General features: G+C 43.8%; 1 protein-coding gene across 1 annotated transcript; it reads right to left on the bottom strand.

The window, feature by feature from the left end:
• Positions 1–17: 17 nt before the first annotated feature.
• LOC101175537 (receptor-type tyrosine-protein phosphatase eta-like) lies at positions 18–27,826 on the bottom strand. The gene is made up of 35 exons (XM_023956168.1): positions 27,557–27,826; positions 27,016–27,276; positions 26,033–26,293; positions 25,053–25,313; positions 24,072–24,332; positions 23,092–23,352; positions 22,550–22,810; positions 21,593–21,856; positions 21,214–21,465; positions 20,746–21,006; positions 17,872–18,132; positions 17,507–17,776; positions 17,161–17,421; positions 16,710–16,970; positions 16,372–16,632; positions 14,860–15,126; positions 14,526–14,789; positions 14,177–14,446; positions 12,823–13,089; positions 12,478–12,738; positions 12,105–12,386; positions 10,835–10,984; positions 10,557–10,755; positions 10,198–10,313; positions 10,029–10,122; positions 9,909–9,956; positions 9,820–9,828; positions 9,654–9,741; positions 9,389–9,479; positions 9,244–9,320; positions 9,022–9,156; positions 8,688–8,804; positions 1,758–1,918; positions 1,535–1,670; positions 18–1,432 (listed from the first exon to the last, which is right to left on the bottom strand). Exons 3-35 carry the CDS (start codon positions 26,139–26,141, stop codon positions 1,295–1,297), a joined length of 6,414 nt encoding a protein of 2,137 aa, XP_023811936.1. The 5' UTR covers positions 26,142–26,293; positions 27,016–27,276; positions 27,557–27,826; the 3' UTR covers positions 18–1,294.
• Between the last annotated feature and the right edge of the window lie 158 nt (positions 27,827–27,984).

Raw genomic sequence — 27,984 nt, 5'->3', positions numbered from 1 at the left:
AATTGAAAGGATGAAACTTTAACGTATGAAAGCTGCGTGCTTTATTCCATATTTATCACAAAATATAATATCTTTTGTCCCTTTTCCTTTAATGAATTAAAAGAAAAGCATTTGTAAATCAAGCTCTCATTACATTGTTGCACTGAACCAGCAAGCATGTGGCAAGCCTTTCAAAAATATGTACAAACGCATTCTCTGCTATCAATCATCCTAAAAATAGAAATGCTTCCAGCTTTTTCAATGCATAGGATAAAAAACAACAGGAGCTCAGCAGCATTTGAAAAACGTACCTAATGGAAACATTTGCTAACTATAAAATCCAGTTTGTTAACAGGAAATGAGCAGGAATGCTTCAATGCTTCAGGTGTAAAGCAGGAATGAAACAGTAATATTAGGCCATAAAAGAATCAAAGTAAACTAAAAAAGACAGAATTGCACAGATCTCTGGGGAAAGAGTTTTTACAGCATCAGTGTTAGGAAAGAGTCCAACTTCATTCAGTTCCTGAGGTGCAACAATCCAACCAGGAAACAGAAAAATGTTCCTTTTAATAAATCACTGGCCTAGAGATAAAAACACTAGAACATCCTCTTCATAGTTTAAAGTGAAGCGTGAAGATCAGATGCATCCAGTGCATCTTTCACAACGCAGTGCTTTCTGAAATAAACAGTCATTCAACACATTGCACAATTCACATTAGCTTTCCTTTTGGAGAGCAAAGCTTTCATTACAGCCCCGATCGTCTCTGGGGTGGGGAGAAAGGGCTCCACCTAGTGGTGTGAGGCTGAATTCATCACAGGATTCTTGATTGATGGATTCTTTGAGTCGCAGCTTTTGAATTAGGGCTGGGAATCAATGGGTACCTCAGGATACGATACGATTTGCGATACATTGCTCACGATAATGTACCTAGTGGTGTGAGGCTGAATTCATCCCAGGATCAGTGAGCACCTTGTTCGAACAAGAGCAAACTCATAAAGGTGTGAGGCCTGCCAATCCTAAAAGCTGTAGTGCAATCAAAGCTCCTCCTCTCTTTCACATCATTACCAAGGTCTGCAGCATCTACAGCGTCTGCAGGATCTGCAGCGTCTGCAGGATCTGCAGCGTCTGCAGGTCTTTGGTTCATGATTGTGTTCATTTTTGCTTCTACACACTAAAGTAACAAACATTAATTTAAAAAAAGTTATAAAAATAAATACAAGGGATCATTTGAAGCTGAAGTGCAGCTTGAGAGCGCTCCCTTTGCACGCTGGCTTGCTTTTTTGTTGCTTAGACTAGAAAAAAGGGGCGGAGTTTTCAGTAACCCCTCTTTTTAGGTGAAATATTCTCGTAGATTGAGAGCGCTGCTGTGTTCTGGTAGATTAGATCCACATTGTTCCCCGTTCTGGATCGGATGAAGTCCAAGGCGCACTGGTTCAAGAAGACGTACTGATCCTGCAGTTGCATCAAACACAAGAGTCAGAGAGCTGCGATAAGCCCCACCTCCACAGACACACACAGCATCATCATTTCAGAGCAGAGGTGTGATCTTCCCACCTCTGTCTGCACCATCAGGGGCCGGTGCATTCGCAGGTTATGGACGATGCCAAAAATGTCCACAATGTTTTCCCTTTCGATCTGGAAGATGAGCCGGTCGATGGCGATGAAGGTGCCGGTGCGGCCCACGCCAGCGCTGAGAGCAGAAGAGGGAGGAGACCAGAGGTGAGACACGAAACCCTCATGAGACCCTCCTGAAATGTGACGGGCTCCGCCATCAGACCTGCAGTGGACCACGGTGGGGGAGTGCTGGGAGTACTGGTCCATGTGCTCCCGGACCAGATGTCTGAAGCTGATGAGGAGCTCCGTGGTCTCTGGAACGCCGTGATCCGGCCAAGCGGTGAAGTGGAAGTGACGGACGGCGCGCATCTCTGCGGTTTTCACCTGCGAACAGCGGCAGATCCACCAGCCGATGAGCCCCAAACAAAAATATCATGTCTGCGCACACGGACTGGTACACAAGCACTACTTAGCTTTACACCTTTTCAGTCAGAGCAGTTATGAACAGTCTTAACATCGTTAGCTGGAATGTGCGTGGACTTGGCTCTGAGCCAAAGAGACTGAAAGTGTTAAATCACCTGGATGGTCTAAAAGCAGATATAGCTCTACTGCAGGAGACCCATTTATCAAATTCTTTGGATCACCTTATGTGCTGCTTACAATTTCCAGTTATATACTCTGCCAGTTACAACTCCAAACAACGAGGAGTTGCTGTTTTAATTAATAAAAATCTTAATTTTACTCATAAGGATACAGTTACTGACCCAGAAGGCAGATTTGTAATCATTAATATATCCATTCAGAATAAGGACTTTTGTATAGTGAGTATTTATGGTCCTAATGTTGACGACTCTTCCTTCTTTCACAGATTCTTCACCTCACTCTCAGTTCACTCTGACTCCACAATCATTATAGGAGGAGACTTCAACCTTGTTTTGGACCCTGAACTTGACAGACTCAGCACAGCAGCAAATCAGCGTACATGGCGATCTGCAAGTATTCTAAAGCAGTACATGAATGATCTGGGTCTCTGCGACGCGTGGCGCTCATGTCACCCAAACACTAAAGGGTTCACCTTTTTTTCTCCAGTTCACTATTCACACTCCCGTTTAGACTATTTATTAATCAGTAACTCTCTTTTAAAAAATATTCAAAGCTCCAATATCCATCCAATTATTATCAGTGATCATGCACCAGTCTCTGTAAACATTTCTAGGGAAAAATCCACACCCTCTGGTACAACCTGGAGGTTTAATACGTCTCTGTTAAAGGACCAGGAATTTCTTGAATTCTTTAAAAAAGAGTGGGCAACCTTCTTAGACTTCAACAATACTCCAGACATCCCACCGTGCGTTCTTTGGGAAACAGCAAAGGCAGTCATGAGAGGGAAAATCATTTCTTATTCAACGCACAAAAAACGCAAAGAGAAAGCAGATTTATTAGAATTAGAAAATAAAATCAAAACCCTGGAGACTGCTTATGCTGCTTCTGCACAGGAACACATTCTGAGAGATCTGAAAAATTTAAAGCTGCAGTTAAATGACATCATTAATAAACAAACACAATTTCAAATACAAAGGCTACGACTTGAAAGATTTGAAAACTCTAATAAATCTGGCAAATTTCTGGCTAATCAGCTTAAAATTAACAGAGAAAAATCATCAATCACCTCTATTACGGACCAAACAGGAAATATCACTCATGACCCGGTCAAAATTAATAACGCATTTGAAAACTTTTATAAAAACCTGTACACACCGCAGATCAATCCGTCAGAGCAAAGTATTGACTCATTTCTTAATAATGTAAACCTACCCAGGCTAAATGAGGATCAAATCACAAACTTAGATTCTCCGCTCTTGCCGTCTGAACTTCATGAAGCTCTGTTACTTATGCCCAATGGTAAAGCACCAGGGCCTGACGGCTTTCCTGCTGAGTTTTATAAAGAATTCTGGGAACAACTGGCACCAACATTTTATAAAACTGTCACATCTATTAATGAGAGCCAATCAATGCCACCTAACATGAACTCAGCCAACATAATTCTTCTTCTAAAACCAGACAAAGATCCCACTAGTCCTTCAAGCTATCGCCCTATTTCTCTAATCAATGCAGATGTAAAAATTATCTGCAAAGCACTAGCACAGAGAATAGAAAAAATCACTCCTCACATAATTCACTTCGACCAGACTGGATTCATCAAAGGCAGACACTCGGATGATAATGTCCGTAGACTAGTTAATATAATAGACTTTGCCACCATTAAAAACCAGGAAATGACGGTACTATCGCTGGATGCTGAAAAAGCCTTTGACAGAGTTAATTGGAAGTTCCTTATTGCTGCCCTCCAGAAGTTTGGTTTTGGAGAAGCATTCATCAATTGGATCAAAATATTATATCACAACCCCAATGCATCAGTTAGAACTAATAAACAGACCTCAAACAGGTTTTTTCTTGGACCCCTGGGTTTTTCTTGGAAAAACCCAGGTTTTTCTGGGCCCCCCCCACCCTGCCGGATGGGCTGCCCATCTGCACCTGGGGCTGGGATCGGCCCTTCCCTGGCTCTGGGACGGGACGGGACAACCCTCTCGGGGCCCCCGGTCGCTCTGGGTGTCACCCGCTTCGGCTGCGGGGTCTGGGGTGGGGTGGGGTGGGGGGCTTGTCGGCCCTGTCCTGTGGGGGGGCGTTCTGGGGGGGAGGGGGGGGCCATTATTAGTACGGGTCGGGGGGGCTAGCGGGTCGGGGTCTCCGCTGAGGCAATCAGTGGTTGCCTCGGCCGGTTGGCCTCCTCGGTCCCGTCGAGGCCTGACCAGAGCTCTTCTAGGGCCGGCGTCTGGGGGTGGGGGCCTGGGCTTGCTCCGGGGGGGGGCGACGCTTTCTGGCTCCTCTCTCTCTGTGTGGGGTGGGTGGTGCCGGGCCTGGGGTGTCGGCGCCTCCGGGGGTGGGCCCCTGGGCTGGGTGGCCCTGGCCCCTTTGCTGGGGGTGGGCTGGGGGACGGCTGTTTGACCACCGGGGGACAGTCTACCAGCTGTCCCCAACTTACCCCCTTCCTCATATAACCTCATATTAGGGTGAGGGGGTGGGGGGTCTAGCCTGCGATGCGCCTTGGGGGGGGGCTACTTGGGAGTGGCACCCCTCCTATGGTTGCCGTATGGAGTGGGCCCCCCCTCTTTCGGTTTTATTTGCACCTTAGACATGTAGGGTCCTTGGTAGGTGGGGTGCTTGGACATCACTGCAAGCAAGCAGCAGATGTCCTCCTGGCACCCTACCAGCCAATTTTAACCGCACCTTAGACATTTAGGGCCCCTTGGAGTGGAGGGTGAGGGGACATCACTGTGAGTAATCAGGAGATGTCCCCTTAGTGCCCTACTCGCCAATTTTAACTGCACCCCCCTTAGTACACACACCCCTCCCCCTTCAATATATACATTCAAACATAAACACACACACATGCACACAAACACCCTCTCAAACACCCATACACGCACACACATTTTACAAGGAAGGTGGGACCTGGGTCCATCTGTCCCCTACCCCTTCCCTGGTGGGGGGTGCGGGCCCCTTGGCTATGGCGGCCGTGTCCCTTGGTTGCCGGCTCCCTGGGCCCGGCGGTGCTCTCTCCGCACGGTGGGGGGGTTCATATTACACCTGAGCCGGGGGTGTTCGTGTCCCTGGGGGGTGGGTCCTGGTCCTTGCCCCTGGGCGCTGGGCCCCGCCAAACTTCCAACATGGCCGAGCCTGGTCGGGCCATATTTATAACATCCCTTGTGGGCCGCCCTTTTTTCCCCGGGGTTCCCCCCTCCTGGGCGGGGGCGGCGGGCCCCTGCCTTGCTCCTACCTGGACCAACCGTGGGCCGGGTGGGTGGCTGCCTGGAGTGCGGAGCGGGTCTCCCTTGGGGGGTCCTGGCTCGTACCCGGGGTCGGGGCGGGGGGATGCCCGGAACTCCTGGGTGGTGGTGGGGTGCTCGTCTGGGGCTGTGGGCGTCCCTCTCCGGTGGGGCCCTGCGTTGGGCTCTTCCGGCGCGGCGGGGGGCTGCTTTCCTGGCTGGGCTGGGGCGGCGCTCTCTTTCCCTCTGCGCCTCCCTGCTCTCTGGCTCTGGGGGCCTCGCGGCGGTCCGGCTGGCCCTGGCCTGGGTGGCGGTCTTGGTCGCCCGGGGGGCGGTTGTTCCCTGCCTGTTCCCGTGTGGCGTTGGGGGAATTCCGGCTGCCGCTGCTGCTGCGGCGGGGGTATGGGTGTGGGGGTGGCTGGGCGCTCCTCCTCCTTCTTTTCACATTCCACCATCCATTTTAGAAGAACATAAACACTCACCTGAGCACAGGTGTTAGCTCACCTTTGCACTAATAGTTTGCATGATTGAATGAATGAAAGATTTCACACTAGTTGGTTTAAAGGCATAGGTATGCGTTCGTGAACACTATCTGTTTTGTGTGCATGTTGACATGTGGACATTTTTGCGGCTAGCAGGTGTGTTGATAATATTTGAGTGTGTGTGAACAGGCCCCGCCCTTTTTGTACTACATTTGAACCGTACCGTAACGATAAACAACCAGTAAACCTGTCTGCTCTATGCTGCTTCATGGTCTTACCCCCCTTCCCCTCCTATTATCACCCTCCTACCCCCCCCCCCCCCCCCCCCCTCTGACATCCCTCCCTCTTCTTCCCCTCTTTCCTTTTCCGTCCGGTCCAACACCAAAGATTTTCAAACATGATTGAAATTAATAAATTTTGGCCTCAATTACAAAAGGGGTTTATTCAGACATACCTTTGGTTTGTCTGAAGATGAATAACCCCTCTTGTTAAAATAAAATATGTCCAACACAAGAGGCCCTCAGCTCTCATCTGTTTGCCTAGCTGTTGGACAGGACAAGTTAAGAAAAAAAAAAAAAAAAAAAAAAAAAAAAAATCATGTCTAGGCGGCGTCCTCATACGAGAACCGTCCGTGGTGTCTGGCGCTTTCTCTACGTACTTCTTAGTAACAGTAGAGGCGGGGCCTAGGGCAAGTTTTTCAGAGCTACCCCCCCCCCCCCTCTTGTGGCCAGTCTAGGTACTTGCATGACATCAAGGAAGGGGACCCAACTTACCCCCTTCCTCATATAACCTCATATTAGGGTGAGGGGGTGGGGGGTTTAACCTGCGATGCGCCTTGGGGGGGGAGCTACTTGGCAGTGGTCCCCCTCCAATGGTTGCCGTATGGAATGGGCCCCCCCTCTTTCGGTTTTATTTGCACCTTAGACATGTAGGGCCCTTGGTAGGGGGGGTGCTTGGACATCACTGCCAGCAAGCAGCAAATGTCCTCCTAGCACCCTACCCGCCAATTTTAATCGCACCTTTAGGGCCCCTTGGTGGGGAGGGTGAGGGGACATCACTGTGAGTAATCAGGAGATGTCCCCTCAGTGCCCTACCAGCCAATTTTAACTGCACCCCCCTTAGTACACACACCCCTCCCCCCTCAAAAAATACATTCCAACGTACACACATACACACACACATTTTGCAAGGAAGGTGGGACCTAGGACCATCTGTCCCATCTGTTCCATTACACCTGAGCCGGGGGTCTTCGTGTCCCTGGGGGATGGGTTCTAGTCCTTGCCCCTGAGTGCTGGGCCACGCCAAATTTCCAACTGTGGCCGAGCCTGGTCGGGCCATGTTTATAACACCCCTTGTGGGCCCCCCTTTTCCCCGGGCTGCTCCCCTCCTGGGCGGGGGAGGCTGGCCCCTGCCTTGCTCCTCCCTGGACCAACCGTGGGCCGGGTGGGTGGCTGCCTGGAGTGCGGGGCGGGTCTCCCTTGGGGGGTCCTGGCTTGTACCTGGAGTTGGGGTGGGGGGATGCCCAGAACTCCTGGGTGGTGATGGGGTGCTCGTCTGGGGCTGTGGGCACCCTTCTCGGGTGGGGCCCTGCGTTGGGCTCTCCCGGCGCAGGGGGGGGGGCTGCTCTCCTGGTTGGGCTTGTGCGGCTCTCTGGCTCTGGGGGCCTCGCGGCGGTCCTGCTGGCCCTGGCCTGGGTGGCGGTCTTGGTCGCCCGGGGGGCGGTTGTCCCCTGCCTGCTGCCGTGTGGCGTTGGGGGGATTCCGGCTGCCGCTGCTGCTGCGGCGGGGGTCTGGGTGTGGGGATAGCTGGGCACTCTCCCTCCTTCTTTTCACATTCCACCATCCATTTTAGAAGAACATGAACACTCACCTGATCACAGGTGTTAGCTCACCTTTGCACTAATAGTTTGCGTGATTGAATGAAAGATTTCACACTAGTTGGTTTAAAGGCATAGGTATGAGTTCGTGAACACTATCTGTTTTGTGTACATGTTGACGTGGACATTTTTGCAGCTAGCAGGTGTGTTTATAACATTTGAGTGTGTGTGGACAGGCCCCGCCCTTTTTGTACTACATTTGAACCTTACCGTAATGATAAACAACCAGTAAACTTGTTGCTTTATGCTGCTTCATTGTCTTACCCCCCCTCCCCTCCTATTATCACCCTCCTACCCCCCCCCCCTCTCTCTTCTTCCCTTCTTTCCTTTTCCGTCCGGTCCAACACCAAAGATTTTCAATCATGGTTGACATTAATAAAGTTTGGCCTCAATTCCAAAAGGGGTTTATTCAGACATACCTTTGGTTTGTCTGAAGATGAATAACCCTTCTTGTTAAAGTAAAATATGTCCAACACAAGAGGCCCTCAGCTCTCATCTGTCTGCCCAGCTGTTGGACAGGACAAGTTAAAAAAAAAAAGGAAGGGGACCAGAGAAAACTGCACTGGAGTTGGTTGTGTGTGTGAAGTGGGGGGTGGGGAACTTGAACACAGAAGCAAAACATCTAGTTATCTTGTAATCGAGGGGGGGGGGGGGGGGGGCAGTGATACGTTGTCACCACTTCCAAAATCCAATGAAATGAATGAAATCTTTATTCAGCGAATCGTCTGAATATAAAGGTAACCTAAAGCCCCGCCCACAAAGAGCCGAGGTTTTTCTGCCACACCCCCCACCATCTGAAGGGTTTTTCTCCTGCTGCCCCTAAAATATGTCCAGCAAAGAATCAAACGAAAACGCACCACTGATGACATCACAGCCAGCGTGTGCTGCCCTCCAACACTCGGAGAAAGCATCAGTGGGAGGAGCTAATGGGAATGTAATGTCATGCAGGTGTTTTTTTTAAAGCTTACGTTTTTAATGTTAAAGTCCTTGATAGTCCAGTCGTCCAGGATTATGTCAGAGGTGGTTTTCACAATGATGTCGCCGCAGGATTTGACACCTGAAGCCCAGTACTGCTCACATTTCACCTGAGGGAGAAAGGTCGTCATGACATCATCCGTTTGTTATTCTAATCCTAACGCAGTCATTCCAATAAAAAGCATGTAGCTGATGTGCTGCTGGTTTGATAACAGGACAGAGGTGTGCAGGGCAGTGGGGAGCGGAAACCTGTTGGAATCCTTGAAGCTCTTTTGGAGAGTTGAATGGTTTTAAATGAGTGTGGGGGGCTTATGTCCTGAAACTCACGCGTCCCTGCTCGTTGCAGCGCGTCAGCATGACCATGGTCCGCACGTTCTTCTCCCAGATCATCCTCCAGAAGTCGTTGACCGTCCCGGGCAAAGGACCCTGAGCTGCGATGAACTCCTTCTTGGACTGGTAGCCCTGCTCATCACACGACATGTCAGACGGCCAACGAAGACGAAGGTTTGCTGAATCAAACGATGCTGGAGAGAGGGCATGCGTACGCACCGGCATGTAGTTGGCATTGATGTAATCGTCGCACGGATCTCCATGGATGATGGAAAGTTTGACTCTGGAGGAATCATCTGAAGTGCAAACAGGAGCGTGAGAAGAAGCGCCGCGCGGCAGAAACGAGCTCCGATTGGTGACTCACAGGGAAGAACATTGTTGTAGCGGTTCTTGGGTTTGTTAGACGGATTCAGCGCGTGGACTTTAGCCTGACTCGTTCCAACCACCTTCAGGTCCTGAAGAGCATAACAGAAGTTCCAGACGTGAGCAGAAATACCAGCAGCAACTTCATAAACACACCAGGACTTTGATTTGGAATTCCCTTTTTTCCATTCTCTGGATAAAATCCTGTTTGGAAACCTGAACTTAAGGCAAACTGACCAGATTTGAGCCCCGAGCTCGTGTTTTACCTCAAACTCCTCAGCGAAGCCGCAGTTGGAGTCGGCTTTCTGCTTCTGATAGTACGCCTCAAAGTCCTCCACTCTCACTGCTGCACTTCTACTCAGAGGATGTTGGGAAGAACTTCAGAGCATTCTGGACCTTCATAGAAACGTGATGTGGAGGATTCATACTTACACTTTGGCTCTGAAAAACAACAGAGAAGCCGTGTTAAAAAAACGCAGCGCCTCATTGATGCGTGCAGGGCGCTGGAACGAGTCAAATACCTCATTGAATGAATCTGGATCTGTGGCGTTTCTTTAACTGACGACCTTCTGTGAAGCACAGGAGGCAACTTTAGGGGCGGGGCTTAATTTAACACCTTTTTTGTTACAGGTTTCACAAACCTTTTCCTGTAGATATTGTAGCCAATGAGGATGAGGAGGAGCAATCCCAAGATTCCAAGCGCTGCTCCAACAGCTATAGCCACCAAAACTGAGTCTAGGAAGCACAAAAGGTTTCAGCCTCAAAGACAAACTCCTGTTTGAAATGACAAACGTTGGTGTGAAGGCGCACCTGAGTTTTTTGGAAGTACGATCGAAGGATAAAAATTTGTGATCGTGACAATAGAGTTGACGACGTCCACACGGCTGGCATTCAGCTGAAGACTCGTGAAAAGTGCGATGGCGTATCTGCAGGGTGAGAGGTCATGTGTGAAGAACGGCGAGCTGGAGACACGTTTTCATCTCCAACGCTATAGCTTCTGCTAAAACTGTCAGTGTTTGACCTTCAGTAGACGCAGAGGTTAAGTCGCGTAAAAAATGTCCTGTAAGGTGCTTCAAACCATTCTGGGTTTTATATCATATCACAGGGATTCTCTGTACCGAACTCTTTGCCATCAAACATCCAACTGATGGCGTTGCAGGAGTGCGTACCGATAGGTTTGACCTTCTTCCAGTTCACCGTTGACATAGTTTTCCCACTTGGCCGACGTCCCTACGTCGATGATCAGGCTGCTGGCGGAGCGCGTCCCGGTGACGGGAGTTTGGACGGCAGTCAGGTACGCCTCCAAAGAGCCACTTTTCCAGTCGTTGTACGTTTTTGTCAGAAACGCTTTATGACAAGCGTTTCCCTCTGAGAAACAGCAGCAGAAACAAAAGGTGGGGCCGAGCGGCATCACAGACACAGGGACAAACGTCTGCAAGGACCAAACCTGCGATGCTTTGGGTCAGCAGAACCCCGACGTGAGTGATCGGTCCGGAAGATTTGTTTAACAGATCCCCGGAAACCACAATGGTGAACTTGTGGTAGTCGGTAGCAGACACATTAGCCATGGATGCGTAGTTTGGGGGAATGACAGGTTCTTTGGGAAAACAGCACAGAAAATGGAATCAAATCCTTTTCATCAGGAAAGTCGGATGGATGGACGTCTTTGAGCATCGTCTTCCAGAAACGAGGACTGTTGTTTCTACTCACAGATCACGACAACTTTATGACAAAAACTTTTGTTTGGATAATTATTTTAGAAAAAATGCAAAACTCCTGCAGCTCTGTAGGATAATGTGAATCATAAAATGCTTCAGGGGGAAAATATCAGAACTAAATAAAACACGGTGTTTCCTCATTTATCGCAGGAGTTGCGCTCTAAAAAACCCGCCGTGGTGAAATCCGCAAAGTAGTTTTCCGGATGTTTAAGGCAGTAAAACTCCTCACTACAGTTTCTACTCTTTCTTCAGACATTTTCACTCTTTCTCTTGTTTAAACTCAAAGTTCAAACCTTCATAGGAAAATACGCCCAGGATTATAGAATGAAAACAAAAATCATTGAGGTTGAATTGACAAACTGAACACATTCTGAACAGGAGACACGCCACAGAAGAGATTGATTGACAAGGTCACCAGCCAATCAGGACGCAGAAGACATTGCACTGTTAAAAGTGAACTGAAATGAATTCGCAAAACTAAAAGATGAACCACGATACAGCGGAACAACGCTGTCTGTGGCATTTTGAAGAATCTAAACTTTTTCTTACACAGAACGCATTACAGAATGTTGGTTCTATCCAGAAGAGCCCCCCCACAAGCTAACTGACAGGAGACTCAACAGCCAATCAGAGTGAGAAAGTTCCAAAGTTTGGTGAGAACTGATGGAACCAGGTTAGAAACCTAACATCAGTGTCTATTTTGGCCAAAAATAGTGGAAAAACACAGATGAAACCAAATCCATTTAGCAGGAACCTCTGATGAATCCAGGAGTCCATCTACTGTTTATTATGATGCAATACCAGTATTTCTGTCACGGAAGATAACATTTCAAAGACAAAACGATTTGAAGATTTGAATGCTTGATAAGCAGAAAAATCCGGTATGTATCTGCTTTTCGGTGGGAGTACATTCCTGGATGAAGGATGGAGATTTCAAAAAGGTTCTGCTAAACTGATCAGCAAAGAAAGATTTGTGGGAGTGAAGGATTGAACTCTGACCTGTGATGCCCGTGATGCAGTCCCTGACAACAGAGGGACTATACTGTCCTGAGCTCTGGGTCCACACATCCACGCGATACTCAGTGTAGTATTTTAGGTTGGAAACGGTGTAGTTACACCATTCCTCTGAACTGCAGCTGTTTGAAGGCACAGTGTAGTTTTGATTGTCTACTTGGATGATAACGGCGGTGCTCAGGCCAGCGGCTTTTTTCCAGGACAGCCAGATCTCGGCGTTGGTCCGGTTTGGTCCGACACACATCAAATTCGTCACACGGCTCACGCCTGAAACAACCGGAGCAAACGCCAAAAAGGTGTTTATTTTATGGAGATGAGACTCACAAATCTGAGGAAAACATGGAGGCATAAATCCTACTTGTCCATGTCTGGGTGGTAATTGGGGCGGCCTGCGTCCCATCAGCAGTCTCTGTTGTCACACTGAGGATGTACAGAGTGCCTGGCACCAGGGCGGGGATGTTGATATTCTCCAACTTGCTGATGGTATATTGCTCTGATGTCCCTGTTCTCCAGGAGACATTGTAGTAGTATGTTTGCTTGTATTCAAGGGGCCGGTCCCAGCTGACTGTGATGCTCGTTTCCTGTGGAGAAGCCTGAAGACTCTGCACCACATGTGGTCCTGATGGGTCCAGACAGACATGCAGGTTATGCTGCAGGCAGATAAATGCATGCTGAAAGTGTCGACGCAAAGTAAAAGCCTCACTTGTGCTGACCCCGGTCCTGAAAACACTTCCACTCTCCAGACCCATGGGCCCCACAGTTTTCACAGAGATGTTGTACGGAGTCCCGGACAGTAGAGGTGTAAAAGTAAAACTGGTGTTGTGAGAAGGGACTACAGTGATATTTCCTGTCGGGTAAATCAGAAGTTTGTAGTCAAATCCAGACGACATGAGAGGAGCTTCTCCCCATTCCACCTGAATGGAGCTGGTGGTCTGGTTCAGGATCTTAATGGGCCCAGGGGGGTTGGGGACTAAAACAGACACAAAGCACAACAATGAATTCAACAAGCTCACTGATAATTCAAAACGGCATTCTGAACGCGCCACAGCGGCTAATACCAGATCCATGTTTCAACAAAATAAATAAAAATCAGAAAATGTCTGCCAAGTGCAGCCAAACTCTGCTACAAACCAAATTGACTTCTACTTCCGTCCCACTCTGATCATCTTCTGATCTGTTTCCAACGCGTTCCTGGTGGTCTTTTAATGATGATGATGCCGTTTTTAGCCAAAATCTAATAACCTGTGATGTTTTTTAGGACATAGTTTCTGCAGAACGGCAGACTTTATAATTAATTCACCTCTGAGTTGTTAGTGCAGAGTAAACCTGTGTTCATTTCCCATTATCCATCTGTCTACAGTCTCTCCCACTAGTTTACGGCCCTCCCCCCATCCCCAATCTAACATTAGCGCTGCAACAAAAAGGGCAGCAATTTCATATCCATTTAGATCCAGATTCCAGGAAAACAAAGACCTTCATGGATCTATTTGTCTGCAGGTGAATGCATCAAAATGGGGGCGGAGCAGGGAGCTTGTGGCTCCGCCCAGCATATTTTCAACGTCTTTACTACAATCTTTTTCAAACAGCATATTTTCGTCTGCTCCTGATTCACAACAATTGGAATTTAAGATTAATTTTCTTTACAAATGTCCTCCATCATCAGAAAAATGCTACAGGAACACGTTAAAAACACCATTTTCATCAAAGTGGGTCTTTAACGCCCTTCATAGTAATTCATACCACCTTAAACCACGAATGCCCACTGCATACAATCACCCAAATACCTGATCTGGTATTTTACTGTGATAAAATGTAAATCCTGCCCTGACATCGCTTCTCTTTTGCTTTTCACTAAGAAGCAGGTTTTCAGATTTTTTTTGTCCAGTTTGTTCGTAACAGATATAAGAAACCCAAACTTAAAGGTCAACACCTTCCTGTAAATCAAGAATATAAACCTTAAGTCTGACTTAACCTGCAGCTTTAGTTCTGGCAGAAGTTGGATCGAAATGAAAATGATCAGTGTTTCCATGAGCGCTTGGATAAAGGGCTGTACTTACAGGTTGCATTGGTAACGTAGTCCGAGTCCTCACAAAAGGGTCCAGTGCATGTGGTCAACCGGGCGGTGTAGAGCGTTCCCGCTTTCAGACCCTCAAAGCTGAATGAGGTGGTGTTGGAGTTCAGCTTCTTTGTGTCGTTATACCCAGAACCTGTGCTGTTCAGAGTCAGCCTGTACATCTCCACATTTCCAGAAGGAAAAGTCCAAGTCACTAAAATCGACGAGTTGGAGCCGTCGCTCTGGACCGAACTGGGCTTTGCCTTTTCAGGTTCTGGTGGTGTTCAGGAGAGCATCAGTGAAAGGAAGTTCTGCCTTAAGAAATGAAACCAAGACAAAGGAAGAAGACTTACTAGTGTACTGATGTGTGCAGATCTCCTTCCCCTCAGTGGAGTCCGGTAAGATGACAGTGACACAGAAGGAGTAGTTGGTTCCCGGGATGAGGGCGGAGATTACAGCGCTTTCATTCTGAACAGTGATATTTGTGATACCACCGGCCCAGATGGTCTTCACAATGTACATGTAGTAACTTTTGTACTGACTGGGTTGTGTCCAGTTGAGGGAAATAGAAGTTGTATTTAAGGTTAGTGCCCCTAAACCAGAAACAGCAAACGGCCCTAGAACAACAAAGAAGACCTGTTATGAACAGACAACATCATGCAGACATCCCCCAAAGCTGACACGTACGCGTGGAGTATGACACCATGCTGGGCTCTGAGCGCGTGCCGTCTGGTACTGCCGTTGTGACATTGAAGGTATATGTGGTTCCAGACTGAAGACCGTAGACCGTTGCGTAAGTGGTGCTGTTATTTGAGCTAAAGATCTCTGAATAGGAAGAATTGAAGGCTTGCACGTTGTAAGAATAGTAGGGTTTGCTCTCCAGCTGGTCCCATCGGAGGTCGACAGAGTCTGTGGTGATTTGAGTCCGCGTCAGATTGGAAATGCTGTACGGCTCTGGAAGAAGACACACATGGAGGAATGAAGGTCTTTAATGTCAGAGATTGTAGGACGACAAAAAAGTGATAAATTCTTCACGTCAGTGTTACGGAGAGATATGGAATATTTTTTCACCCATAGTTCAAAGTAGTAGCTTGTAATTAATACATGCCTTTTGCAATGTAGTCCATTAATTAATTTAGTTATAGTATTTTATTTTGATAGTTTATCCTAAAATGACAACCTTGACCCAGCACAGGTGTGTGTGTACAGACTGATGGACAGCTTCTTCTTAAGTACTTAAAAACACAAGAAATATGTCACTTAACTAAAGACCTAAAAGTTGAGGACTAATTCAAAAACTATGAAAAAAAAGGCAATTAAGACATTTATTTCATCACACTTTTCTACCTTTCAGGCCCAGAGCTGTACAGCCACAGTCCCAAGTATAAAATAAAAGTAGGCTACACGAAATCTGTCTGTTGGAATGTTGGACGTGGGGGCCAGCAGGCTCTTCCTACTTTTATTGGAGCATCTGATTGGTCAGTTTATAACTTGATTAACTTGAAATACAGAAAAAATATCATAAAAAAAGGATTACCGAGTAGATGATAAAAAAAGGCATAAGATCCAGAATGTTCCTTCTGAAAAATAGAATAACAGCTGTTTTTTTTCTCTATAGGATTTTGGCTTCTAGGAGCCACTTCCTGTTTGGAACGTTAGGAGGGAGGGGCCACTCTGAACTCTTCTGTTGTTTGTTTCCTGGTTAGTTAAACTACTTTCCTTTGATATGTTCAGGCTAAATAACACACTGAACTGGTATTTCAGATTGCAGATTCTCTGGTAGTTTTTCCAACAAACACGATCCTTTAAACCTAAAAAACTGTGTTGTGATGTTTCCTGAAGATCTTTGGTCTAGTCTGGAGGTTTTCTGTTTCCTGCTCTTATTCCAGTTTTTAGCATTAACTACATTTCAAACTAAAACTGAAAAACTGAAAAAGACTAGGGAAGCGGTTAACCAAAACCTCTGAAACCCTTGATGAAGACTGCAGAACGAGTTTGAAGCACTTTGAGAGGTAAAAGATGCTCCTGCGAGGTCTTCTTTAGCTACACATAAACGCTGAGCGACAGGCTTCTGCCAGGCGTTAAAACAGAAAAAGACTCGGTACTCTAACGATAACGTCTCCCCATGAAGGTGTCAGGATTCACACAACACCAGAACCTAAGCTGAAACATCACACGGTGTGGTCAGAGTTCACTCACTGGAGTATTTATTTGCGTTTAGCACAGTGCTCTGGTACCCCAACACCCCAACTGTGATGACTGAGATGAAATAAAGGCTTCCAGACTGTAGCCCCTCCAGCAGGAACCAGCTCCTCTGGATAGTGATGTTGTTATTGGTGTTATTGCCCCTCACAGTGAAGTTGTACTGATCTTGGCTCATGTTGTTTGGGGGGGACCAGGTAAAGTTGATGGAACGAACCGTCTGACTGACCACCGTGATGGGGCCAGGAGGGGTGGGGACTGGAGAGGAACGAACACAGAGATGGTTAAAGTGCAGGTGGTGTTGGAATACCCTCCTGTCAAAAGACCTAACTCACAGGTGGCGTTGGAAACGGTGCTGGAGTTGCTCTGAACCGGCCCACTTATGGTGACCAGCTGTACTTGGTAAAGCACTCCAGGGTCCAAACCCTCAAACAGCTCATAAGTGCTGCTGTTTGGCGCCGTTTTATTTGACACCAACACGTTGTTCTTAAACAGGCGGATGGAGTACGAGGACACCTGCCCTCTCGGCGCGGTCCACGTCACATTCAGGCTGGTAGTGGTTCCTGTCGCTGTAAGGTGGGGAACCTTTTCAGGAACTAGAAGAAAAATAGAGATCGTAATGACAAACATGAAGTCTCACAAAAAAATACAATAAAAAACAACATCAATAAAAGATCAATGCACATGAAAAGCTTTAGAAGGATTTGAAAAAATACTCAACAGAAACACATTTGTATGAGTGACTGGGAGGTAAAATTCAAGTCGAAGAAACTTTATGAGACATACTTGTTTGGGAGCTGATGGTTTCCTTCTCAGAAAAGACTTTGTCTACGACAACAGACACAAAAAAGTTGTACAAGGTTCCAGGACTCAGTTCAGTGAAGTTGTATGTCTCTTGCTCCACTGTTCTATTCTGAACCAACACGGCGCCCTGGTAAGCCTCCACCAGGTATTTGTAGGAACTTTTAAAATCACTTTGCCGCTGCCACGTCAGCTGGATAGACGTTGTCTCAGAAACATTTCTGAGTCCAGTCACTGCTTTGGGCTCTGAAGTCAACACAGAAATAAGGGAGCATGAAAATGCTTGTATTATTATTGCATGAAGATGTTGATAACGTTTTGGCACTCGTACTTGTGTGAAAGGACGTCTGCACTGCAGGAGATTCACTCCCTGCTGCAGCTATTGTGGTGACATTGGTGAAGTACTGTGATCCTGGCTCCAGGTTTTCTATGATGATGCTGGTGCTGTTGACCTTTTTGAAACTAACAACTGCATTTGTGAGATTGTATGTTTGAACCAAGTACTGATAGTACCCATGGAAATCTTGTGGCTCCGTCCAATTGACCATTACTGAAGTCGTAGACAAAAGTCTCACTTCAACCTTCAACACCGGGTTGGGCACTGGACAAAAGAAGACATTCAAACGTTAAACGAGGAGCTTTGTAAATCTTAGGAACCTGTTGTGTGTTGGGACGACCGAAGGCACTTTTACGTACAGGTGTAGGAGGAGTTCTGGATGGCTGTGCTGCTGAGGTTTTGGGGTCCAACAGTTGCTACAGTTATGTTGTAGAGTGTTCCAGATTTGAGCATTTGCAGCTCTTTGCTGTTGCCTTCAGCCCTGACTGTTGTTGTATCATTGTATGTGATGAGAAAACTGATGTCAGGAGCTCCTTTCAAGAGGTCAGGGATGGTCCAGTTCAATATGAGTGAGGAGTTGGTCCGGTCAGCAATGATGAGGGAGACCGGAGGGACAGGAACTAAAGGAGGAACAGACTCACATTAAACTGCTGACAAAGCATGTTTTCATTTGTGGTGAAAAAACCTTTGATTCATTTAAGTTTTTTGATAAAAATCAGAGAAATAGAAGATATCACACTGACATTTTCTTTGAAACAAAACAAAAGTACTTTATTGATCCAGAGGGAAATTACTTTTTTTTTTGTAAAACCTATATCCGGACAGACAACTGAAATACACATGTACAGCACAAAGACTGCAGTGCAGCCCAACATACAGTGGGACAGAAAAATATTCAGTGAGCCACCAACTTTGTAAGGTCTCCCACTTGAAAAGATGAGCGGGGTCTGTAATTTTCATCATAGGTAAACCTCAAAGTTGTCTGATTTTTATAGAATTTATTTGTAAAGTATGGTGGAAAATAAGTATTTGGTCAATAACAAATGTTCAACTCAATCCTTTGTTGACAATGACAGCAGTAAACGTTTTCTGTCAGTCTTCTCAAGGTTTTCACAAACTATTGCTGGTATTTTGGCCCATTCCTCCATGCAGATCTCCTCTAGAGCAGTGATGTTTTGGCTCTGTTGCTGGGCAACACAGACTTTCAACTCCCTCCAAAGATTTTCTATGGGGTTGAGATCTGAAGACTGGCTAGGCCACTCCAGGACAATGCTTCTTATAAAGCCCCTCCTTTGTTACCCGGGCAACAGTGTTTGGGATGGTTGTCCTGTTGAAAGATCCAGCCACGTTTAATCTTCAGTGCTGATGGAAGGAGGTTTTCACTCAAAATCTGACCATTCATGGCCCCATTCATTCTTTCCTTTACACCCATCAGTCGTCCTGGTCCCTTTGCTGAAAAACAGCCCCACAGCATGATGCGTCCACCCCCATGCTTTACAGTAGCTATGGTGTTCTTTGGATGCAGCTCAGCATTCTTTCTTCTCCAAACACGACGAGTAGAGTTCTTACTAAGAAGTTCTATTTTTGGTTTCATCTGACCATAGGACATTCTCCCAATCCTCTTCTGGATCCTCCAAATGTTCTCTAGCAGACTGCAGACGGGCCTGCACCTGTACCAGCTTTAGCAGGGGGACACGTCTGGCCCTGCAGGGTTTGAGTCCCTGGTGGTGTAGTGTGTTACTGATGGTAGCCTTTGTTACTTTGGTCCCCGTTCTCTGCAGGTCATTCACTAGTTCCCCCGTGGGATTCTGGGATTTTTGCTCACCGTTCTTGTGATCATTCTGACCCCACGGGGTGAGATCTTGGGGGGAGCCCCAGATGGAGGGAGATTCTCAGTGGTCTCATATGTCTTCCATTTCCTAATAATTGTCCCCACAGGTGATTTCTCCACTCCAAGCTGCTCACCTGTTGCAGATTCAGTCTCCCAGCCTGGTGCAGGTCAACAATCTGGTTTCTGGTGTCCTCAGACAGCTCTTTGGTCTCCATAGTGGAGTTTAGAGTGTTACTGTCTGAGGTTGTGGACAGGTGTCTTTCTATAGATGACCAGTTCAAACAGGTGACATTAATACAGGGAAGGAGTGGAGGACAGAGGATCCTCTACAGAAGAAGTTACAGGACTGTGAGAGACAGAAATTCTGCTTGTTTGTAGATGACCAAATACTTATTTTCCAACACAATTTACAAATTAGTTCTTTAAAAATCAGACACTATGATCTTCAATTTTTTTTTCATCTTGTCTGTCATAGTTGAGGTTTCATCTATGATATAGATTACGGGCTTCTCTCATGTTTTTAAGTGACAGAACTTTAATAGTTGGTGGCTGAATGAATATGTTTTTGCCCCACTGTAATTAGGTGCTCCTTCCTAAACAAATTGGTCACAATAAGAAGATTTTATAGGAGATTTAAATGCATCAAATTGTGTGGAACTTTCATTTGATTTCTAATCCTTCTACAATTTAAATATTTTCCCCAGAAACAACAAATAACTTTGTTTATTTGTTTATGATGACTATTGTGTATTATAGTGTATTCTCACAACAACCAAAGTCAAGGTGAAAGCACGGTCCTGGGTTTATTATCATATGGGCTTGCCTAAAGTTTTGGAGACTAAACAGCATCTTCAGTCATATTCAGTGGTTGCATGAACTGTTCAAATGTCTAAAAACATTACAAAAGTATTAGTTTAAAATTAGGACTATTGAAAGTTTCTATAAACCATTCAGGAGGAGACATTTATAGTTGACACACCAGCCTCTGAAGGCGGGAGCTGTCCTTTTATGATGAATAATTATAGTCATCATGAAATATTTGCCATAACTGTTTGTCTGCATCATTCCAGTTCATTTATTCATAGCCTTTCATCTGGAATTTAGGAAGGGGAATCAGGTTGGTGTGATTGGATTTTTCTGCCTCTTTCTGCTGCATTAAAAAAGGAATAATGTTTGAATGTGTAATGTGTTCTTCACACATGAACAGCAAAAGCCAAAATCACGTTAAGCAATAAATGTAATTTCAATAAAAGAGTCCAACATCTCCCATAACAAAAACAAAGAAAGGTTGGAAAGTCACTGCTAAAGCTTTCCTTGAACTGAGCATCTGAGGTGGTTGTTCTCGCTCTCAGGGATTATTGGCGTGGAGATGAGCGTCTCATAAAAGAACATTTGAACTCACCAGTGGCAAATGAAGAATTATCAGACGGGCTCCTGAAGTCTCCAACAACAGAAGTCACGACGATGTAATAGAGTCTCCCAGGATTTAAACCCATGAAATATGCTCTCAGAGCAGGTGCTGTGATGGAATAGGCGTAACTTAGCGCTGCGTTTGAAATGTTCACCTCAAAATATTCCACTTCTCCTCTCTCCAATCTCCAACTGATGTTTAGGCTCTGAGTATCTCTGGCTGTAACGGAAATATTCTGAGGTTTTTCTGGCCCTGTTTGGTTAAAAAGAGAAGATGAAGATTTGAATGTTTCCCTAGAAAAGTTGTGGCTGCAGAAATTTGAAGTTAAAAAAATAATGTAAAGTTTATTTCTGCAAAAGCTTAGCAAAAAACAGCAAATAAAAATAATTATGTCTTTAAATGTCTTTCAATTGCTAGATTTCAAATATTTTGAAAGGTTTTCTGAAACTGTGAACCCACTTGTGAAGGTTTTATTAAAAACTTGATTCCCCTCATTTCCAGCCACAGCCGTCACGGAAATGTTGTACAGAACTCCAGGAGTTAAGTTTGTAATGTTGAAGGACAAGTTGTTTGTTTTATTGGAGGAGATTTCTTTTGTTGAATTCCACCTGACGATGTACGAGTCGGCGCTGCCCTCCGGTTTATCCCACGATAGTGACACAGATGTGGTTGTAACAGAAAAAATTCTGAGATTTTTAACCACATCAGGCTCTAAAAACAGAAAGAAAAAATATATATGTGATGAATGACAAATACAATGAAAGTGCTTTTTACAGTCCAACTTTGATGTCACATTTCCATATTTGTGAGAGGTGCTGTCCATAAGGGCTTGACTTACTTGTGACAATAATGCTGGTGTAAGGTTCTCCTAGAGTGTGATTGTCTTTAGCGACAGCAGTGATATTAATGGTGTAGGAGGAGCCGGGAATCAGATCCGACAGCGTAGCAAAGGACTTATTCACAAAGATGCTCGAAGAATTCTGACATCCACCTCGACACCATTCCACTTTGTAAGTGAACACCTGACCCAGAGGGGCCGTCCAGTTCAAGGAGATTGAGGTTGTGTTGAAAAATGAAATCAGATTCTGAATTATTCCTGGATCTACAAAACAGGAACAACAATTATGAAAAAAACAAAAAAACAAAATGATCTGAAAATGAAGTCTCTGTTGCTCCTATACGTGACTAAAATGTTTCCTTTGACACCAGAATGCGAAGGTGAAAAACTTAAGAACTAACCTTAAAATAACTGGAAATTATTCACTTATACTGATGATTTGCTTTAGCGTGATTCATTTTCAAAAATAAAAAAAGAGAGAACTGATGAAAATTTTCGAGCAAATACAACAACTTTTGTGATGGGCAGTGAGTCCATTTCTTTCCAACTACGACAGAAAACTTACAATTTTCACCAATTAAGTCATTAATAACCCTGCAGACAGCCTCACTTTCTATTTCGGGTTGGTAATCTGCAACCACACCTTTTGACAATACCTATTGTTAGTTGGGTAGTGGGTAAAATTAGGTGGTTGGTTCATTTTATCGCAAAACGTAAATCACCAAAAAAAAGTTAAATACTTAGGTTATTATATTAATAAAAACAAATGGTCAATCAGATAAAAATAGAAAACTGATTTCTAATTCTGATTAATTGTGAGGACATATTGAGCAAGCATCTTTTTCTTAGATGTGATTTTCTTTATTTTCATTTGTGTCACTGTGTTTTAAAATACAGCCAGGTTAATTGTAGCAGACATCTCTCTGCAAGGTTAAAGTGGTTTCCATGTTAACTTACTTGTATATATGACAGTAGAAACACTCTCTCCCTCGGTTTGATTGTCTGCTGCCACAGCTGTGACATTTATGCCATACCTGACTCCAGCAGTTAGGTTAGATATAGTCGTGGTCTTTTCAAACACACTTGTATTAAGAGTAGATGATCCATTTGTCCATTGTACTCTATAGAAGGAACTGTTTCCTAATGGTTCGGTCCAGTTCAGAGATATAGAGGAAGTGGTGATCTCAGTAACAGAGAGGTTTCTGACTTTATCTGGTTCTGGAAGGAAGAGGAGTCATAAAGATTAAAACTATCCTATACACTAAAATGGTCTGTTTCTCTTCAACGTCACAAAAAAAAAACAAGTCTGGCCTGTTTTAGATAATACAGCATACTTATGTCATATTTCTGTCCATGACTGATAATAATGACATTTTCAAAGCTTGATTGGTTTAGACCAATTGCCAATCGTAAGCCTTTGTTTTACACAAACGAGTCAAAGCAGATGAAGAAAAAACTAACTGGAATTATTCCTACCATAGTTTTCCATGTTAACTTACTTGTATATTTGACAGTAGAAACACTCTCTCCCTCGGTTTGATCATCTGCTGCCACAGCTGTGACCGTTATGTCATAATTTTCACCAGCAGTTAGGTTAGATATAGTCGTGGTCTTATCAAACACACTTTTATTTAGAGTAGATGATCCATTTGTCCATTGTACTCTATAGAAGGAACTGTTTCCTACTGGTTCGGTCCAGTTCAGAGATATAGAGGAAGTGGTGATCTCAGTAACAGAGAGGTTTCTGACTTTATCTGGTTCTGGAAGGAAGAGGAGTCATAAAGATTAAAACTATCCTATACACTAAAATGGTCTGTTTCTCTTCAACGTCACAAAAAACAACCAAGTCTGGTTCCTAATGTCATATTTCTGTCCATGACTGATAATACTGAAATTTCAAAGCTTGATTGGTTTAGACCAATTGCCAATCGTAAACCTTTGTTTTACACAAACGAGTCAAAGCAGATGAAGAAAAAACTAGCTGGAATTATTCCTACCATAGTTTTACCTTTAAACACTAGCCGGTAGAACAACTACCTTCCCTTTATCCAAATATATCCAACTATCAATCAACCTATCCAACTGTCCGTCCATTAATAAATCCATCTATCCATCTCAATATGCTGTATATAGTGTAAATAAAATCATATTCCTCCAAAACAAGTATGAAAAGCCAATTCCCATAGTTTCCTTGACCTTTCACACATTTCTTTTAGGTTTCATAGGTGTAGAGACCATTCATGTCATTTTCATGACAATGTAACCATTTTTAGCAGATAAAATTAGCATTTTTTTTGCAAATTTTTTTAAAACTAGGCATGTATTTGAAGTATTTTGGCAGTTAAATTGCAATAATAGTTCATTGGGTTCAAGTAGAGGACAAGTTTCGACAGTTTTCCACATAGGTTAAAGACTAATTTGGGGTATTTTGTAGCAGACATCTCTCAGGAAGGTTAAAGTGGTTTCCATGTTAACTTACTTGTATATTTGACAGTAGAAACACTCTCTCCCTCGGTTTGATTGTCTGCTGCCACAGCTGTGACATTTATCCCATACCTGACACCAGCAGTTAGGTTAGATATAGTCGTGGTCTTTTCAAACACACTTGTATTAAGAGTAGATGATGCATTTTTCCATTGTACTCTATAGAAGGAACTGTTTCCTACTGGTTCGGTCCAGTTCAGAGATATAGAGGAAGTGGTGATCTCAGTAACAGAGAGGTTTCTGACTTTATCTGGTTCTGGAAGGAAGAGGAGTCATAAAGATTAAAACTATCCTATACACTAAAATGGTCTGTTCTCTTCAACGTCACAAAAAAACCTCCAAGTCTGGTTCCTAATGTCATATTTCTGTCCATGACTGATAATACTGAAATTTCAAAGCTTGATTGGTTTAGACCAATTGCCAATCGTAAGCCTTTGTTGCACACAAACGAGTCAAAGCAGATGAAGAAAAAACTAGCCGGAATTATTCCTACCATAGTTTTACCTTTAAACACTAGCCGGTAGAACAACTACCTTCCCTTTATCCAAATATATCCAACTATCAATCAACCTATCCAACTGTCCGTCCATTAATCAATCCATCTATCCATCTCAGTATGCTGTATATACTGTAAATAAAATCATATTCCTCCAAAACAAGTATTGAAAGCCAATTCCCATTGTTTCCTTGACCTTTCACACATTTCTTTTAGGTTTCATAGGTGTAGAGACCATTCATGTCATTTTCATGACAATGTAACCATTTTTAGCAGATAAAATTAGCATTTTGTTTTGCAAGTTTTTTTAAAACTAGGCATGTATTTGAAGTATTTTGGCAGTTAAATTGCAATAATAGTTCATTGGGTTCAAGTAGAGGACAAGTTTCGACAGTTTTCCACATAGGTTAAAGACTAATTTGGGGTATTTTGTAGCAGACATCTCTCAGGAAGGTTAAAGTGGTTTCCATGTTAACTTACTTGTATATATGACAGTAGAAACACTCTCTCCCTCGGTTTGATTGTCTGCTGCCACAGCTGTGACATTTATCCCATACCTGACACCAGCAGTTAGGTTAGATATAGTCGTGGTCTTTTCAAACACACTTGTATTAAGAGTAGATGATCCATTTTTCCATTGTACTCTATAGAAGGAACTGTTTCCTAATGGTTCGGTCCAGTTCAGAGATATAGAGGAAGTGGTGATCTCAGTAACAGAGAGGTTTCTGACTTTATCTGGTTCTGGAAGGAAGAGGAGTCATAAAGATTAAAACTATCCTATACACTAAAATGGTCTGTTTCTCTTCAACGTCACAAAAAACAACCAAGTCTGGTTCCTAATGTCATATTTCTGTCCATGACTGATAATACTGAAATTTCAAAGCTTGATTGGTTTACACCAATTGCCAATCGTAAACCTTTGTTTTACACAAACGAGTCAAAGCAGATGAAGAAAAAACTAGCTGGAATTATTCCTACCATAGTTTTACCTTTAAACACTAGCCGGTAGAACAACTACCTTCCCTTTATCCAAATATATCCAACTATCAATCAACCTATCCAACTGTCCGTCCATTAATAAATCCATCTATCCATCTCAGTATGCTGTATATAGTGTATATAAAATCATATTCCTCCAAAACGAGTATTTTAAGCAAATGTCCATAGTTTCCTTGACCTTTCACACATTTCTTTTAGGTTTCATAGGTGTAAAGACCATTCATGTCATTTTCATGACAATGTAACCATTTTTAGCAGATAAAATGAGCATTTTTTTTGCAAGTTTTTTTAAAACTAGGCATGTATTTGAAGTATTTTGGCAGTTAAATTGCAATAATAGTTCACTGGGTTCAAGTAGAGGACAAATTTCGACAGTTTTCTACATAGGTTAAAGACTAGTTTGGGGTATTTTGTAGCAGACATCTCTCAGGAAGGTTAAAGTGGTTTCCATGTTAACTTACTTGTATATATGACAGTAGAAACACTCTCTCCCTCGGTTTGATTGTCTGCTGCCACAGCTGTGACATTTATCCCATACCTGACACCAGCAGTTAGGTTAGATATAGTCATGGTCTTTTCAAACACACTTGTATTAAGAGTAGATGATCCATTTTTCCATTGTACTCTATAGAAGGAACTGTTTCCTAATGGTTCGGTCCAGTTCAGAGATATAGAGGAAGTGGTGATCTCAGTAACAGAGAGGTTTCTGACTTTATCTGGTTCTGGAAGGAAGAGGAGTCATAAAGATTAAAACTATCCTATACACTAAAATGGTCTGTTCTCTTCAACGTCACAAAAAAACCTCCAAGTCTGGTTCCTAATGTCATATTTCTGTCCATGACTGATAATACTGAAATTTTCAAAGCTTGATTGGTTTAGACCAATTGCCAATCGTAAGCCTTTGTTGCACACAAACGAGTCAAAGCAGATGAAGAAAAAACTAGCCGGAATTATTCCTACCATAGTTTTACCTTTAAACACTAGCCGGTAGAACAACTACCTTCCCTTTATCCAAATATATCCAACTATCAATCAACCTATCCAACTGTCCGTCCATTAATCAATCCATCTATCCATCTCAGTATGCTGTATATACTGTAAATAAAATCATATTCCTCCAAAACAAGTATTGAAAGCCAATTCCCATTGTTTCCTTGACCTTTCACACATTTCTTTTAGGTTTCATAGGTGTAGAGACCATTCATGTCATTTTCATGACAATGTAACCATTTTTAGCAGATAAAATTAGCATTTTGTTTTGCAAGTTTTTTTTAAAACTAGGCATGTATTTGAAGTATTTTGGCAGTTAAATTGCAATAATAGTTCATTGGGTTCAAGTAGAGGACAAGTTTCGACAGTTTTCCACATAGGTTAAAGACTAATTTGGGGTATTTTGTAGCAGACATCTCTCAGGAAGGTTAAAGTGGTTTCCATGTTAACTTACTTGTATATATGACAGTAGAAACACTCTCTCCCTCGGTTTGATTGTCTGCTGCCACAGCTGTGACATTTATCCCATACCTGACACCAGCAGTTAGGTTAGATATAGTCGTGGTCTTTTCAAACACACTTGTATTAAGAGTAGATGATCCATTTTTCCATTGTACTCTATAGAAGGAACTGTTTCCTAATGGTTCGGTCCAGTTCAGAGATATAGAGGAAATGGTGATCTCAGTAACAGAGAGGTTTCTGACTTTATCTGGTTCTGGAAGGAAGAGGAGTCATAAAGATTAAAACTATCCTATACACTAAAATGGTCTGTTTCTCTTCAACGTCACAAAAAAAAACAAGTCTGGCCTGTTTTAGATAATACAGCATACTTATGTCATATTTCTGTCCATGACTGATAATAATGACATTTTCAAAGCTTGATTGGTTTAGACCAATTGCCAATCGTAAGCCTTTGTTTTACACAAACAAGTCAAAGCAGATGAAGAAAAAACTAACTGGAATTATTCCTACCATAGTTTTCCATGTTAACTTACTTGTATATTTGACAGTAGAAACACTCTCTCCCTCGGTTTGATCATCTGCTGCCACAGCTGTGACCGTTATGTCATAATTTTCACCAGCAGTTAGGTTAGATATAGTCGTGGTCTTATCAAACACACTTTTATTTAGAGTAGATGATCCATTTGTCCATTGTACTCTATAGAAGGAACTGTTTCCTAATGGTTCGGTCCAGTTCAGAGATATAGAGGAAGTGGTGATCTCAGTAACAGAGAGGTTTCTGACTTTATCTGGTTCTGGAAGGAAGAGGAGTCATAAAGATTAAAACTATCCTATACACTAAAATGGTCTGTTTCTCTTCAACGTCACAAAAAACAACCAAGTCTGGTTCCTAATGTCATATTTCTGTCCATGACTGATAATACTGAAATTTCAAAGCTTGATTGGTTTAGACCAATTGCCA

Source organism: Oryzias latipes, chromosome 6 (assembly GCF_002234675.1).
Source record: "Oryzias latipes chromosome 6, ASM223467v1".
NCBI classification, from domain to species: domain Eukaryota; kingdom Metazoa; phylum Chordata; class Actinopteri; order Beloniformes; family Adrianichthyidae; genus Oryzias; species Oryzias latipes.
The sequence above is the reverse complement of the archived record's forward strand: the minus strand, read 5'-3'. Positions and strand labels throughout refer to the sequence as shown.

Coding starts and splice junctions, on each gene's coding strand:
- LOC101175537 (XM_023956168.1), bottom strand. CDS start 26,141: ATGACTATATCTAACCTAACTGCTGGTGTCAGGTATGGGATAAATGTC. Junction 13,090..14,176: donor CTACGTTACCAATGCAACCT/GTAAGTACAGCC, acceptor TGTCTGTTTTAG/TCCCCAACCCCCCTGGGCCC. Junction 9,957..10,028: donor TACAATATCTACAGGAAAAG/GTTTGTGAAACC, acceptor TGTGCTTCACAG/AAGGTCGTCAGTTAAAGAAA.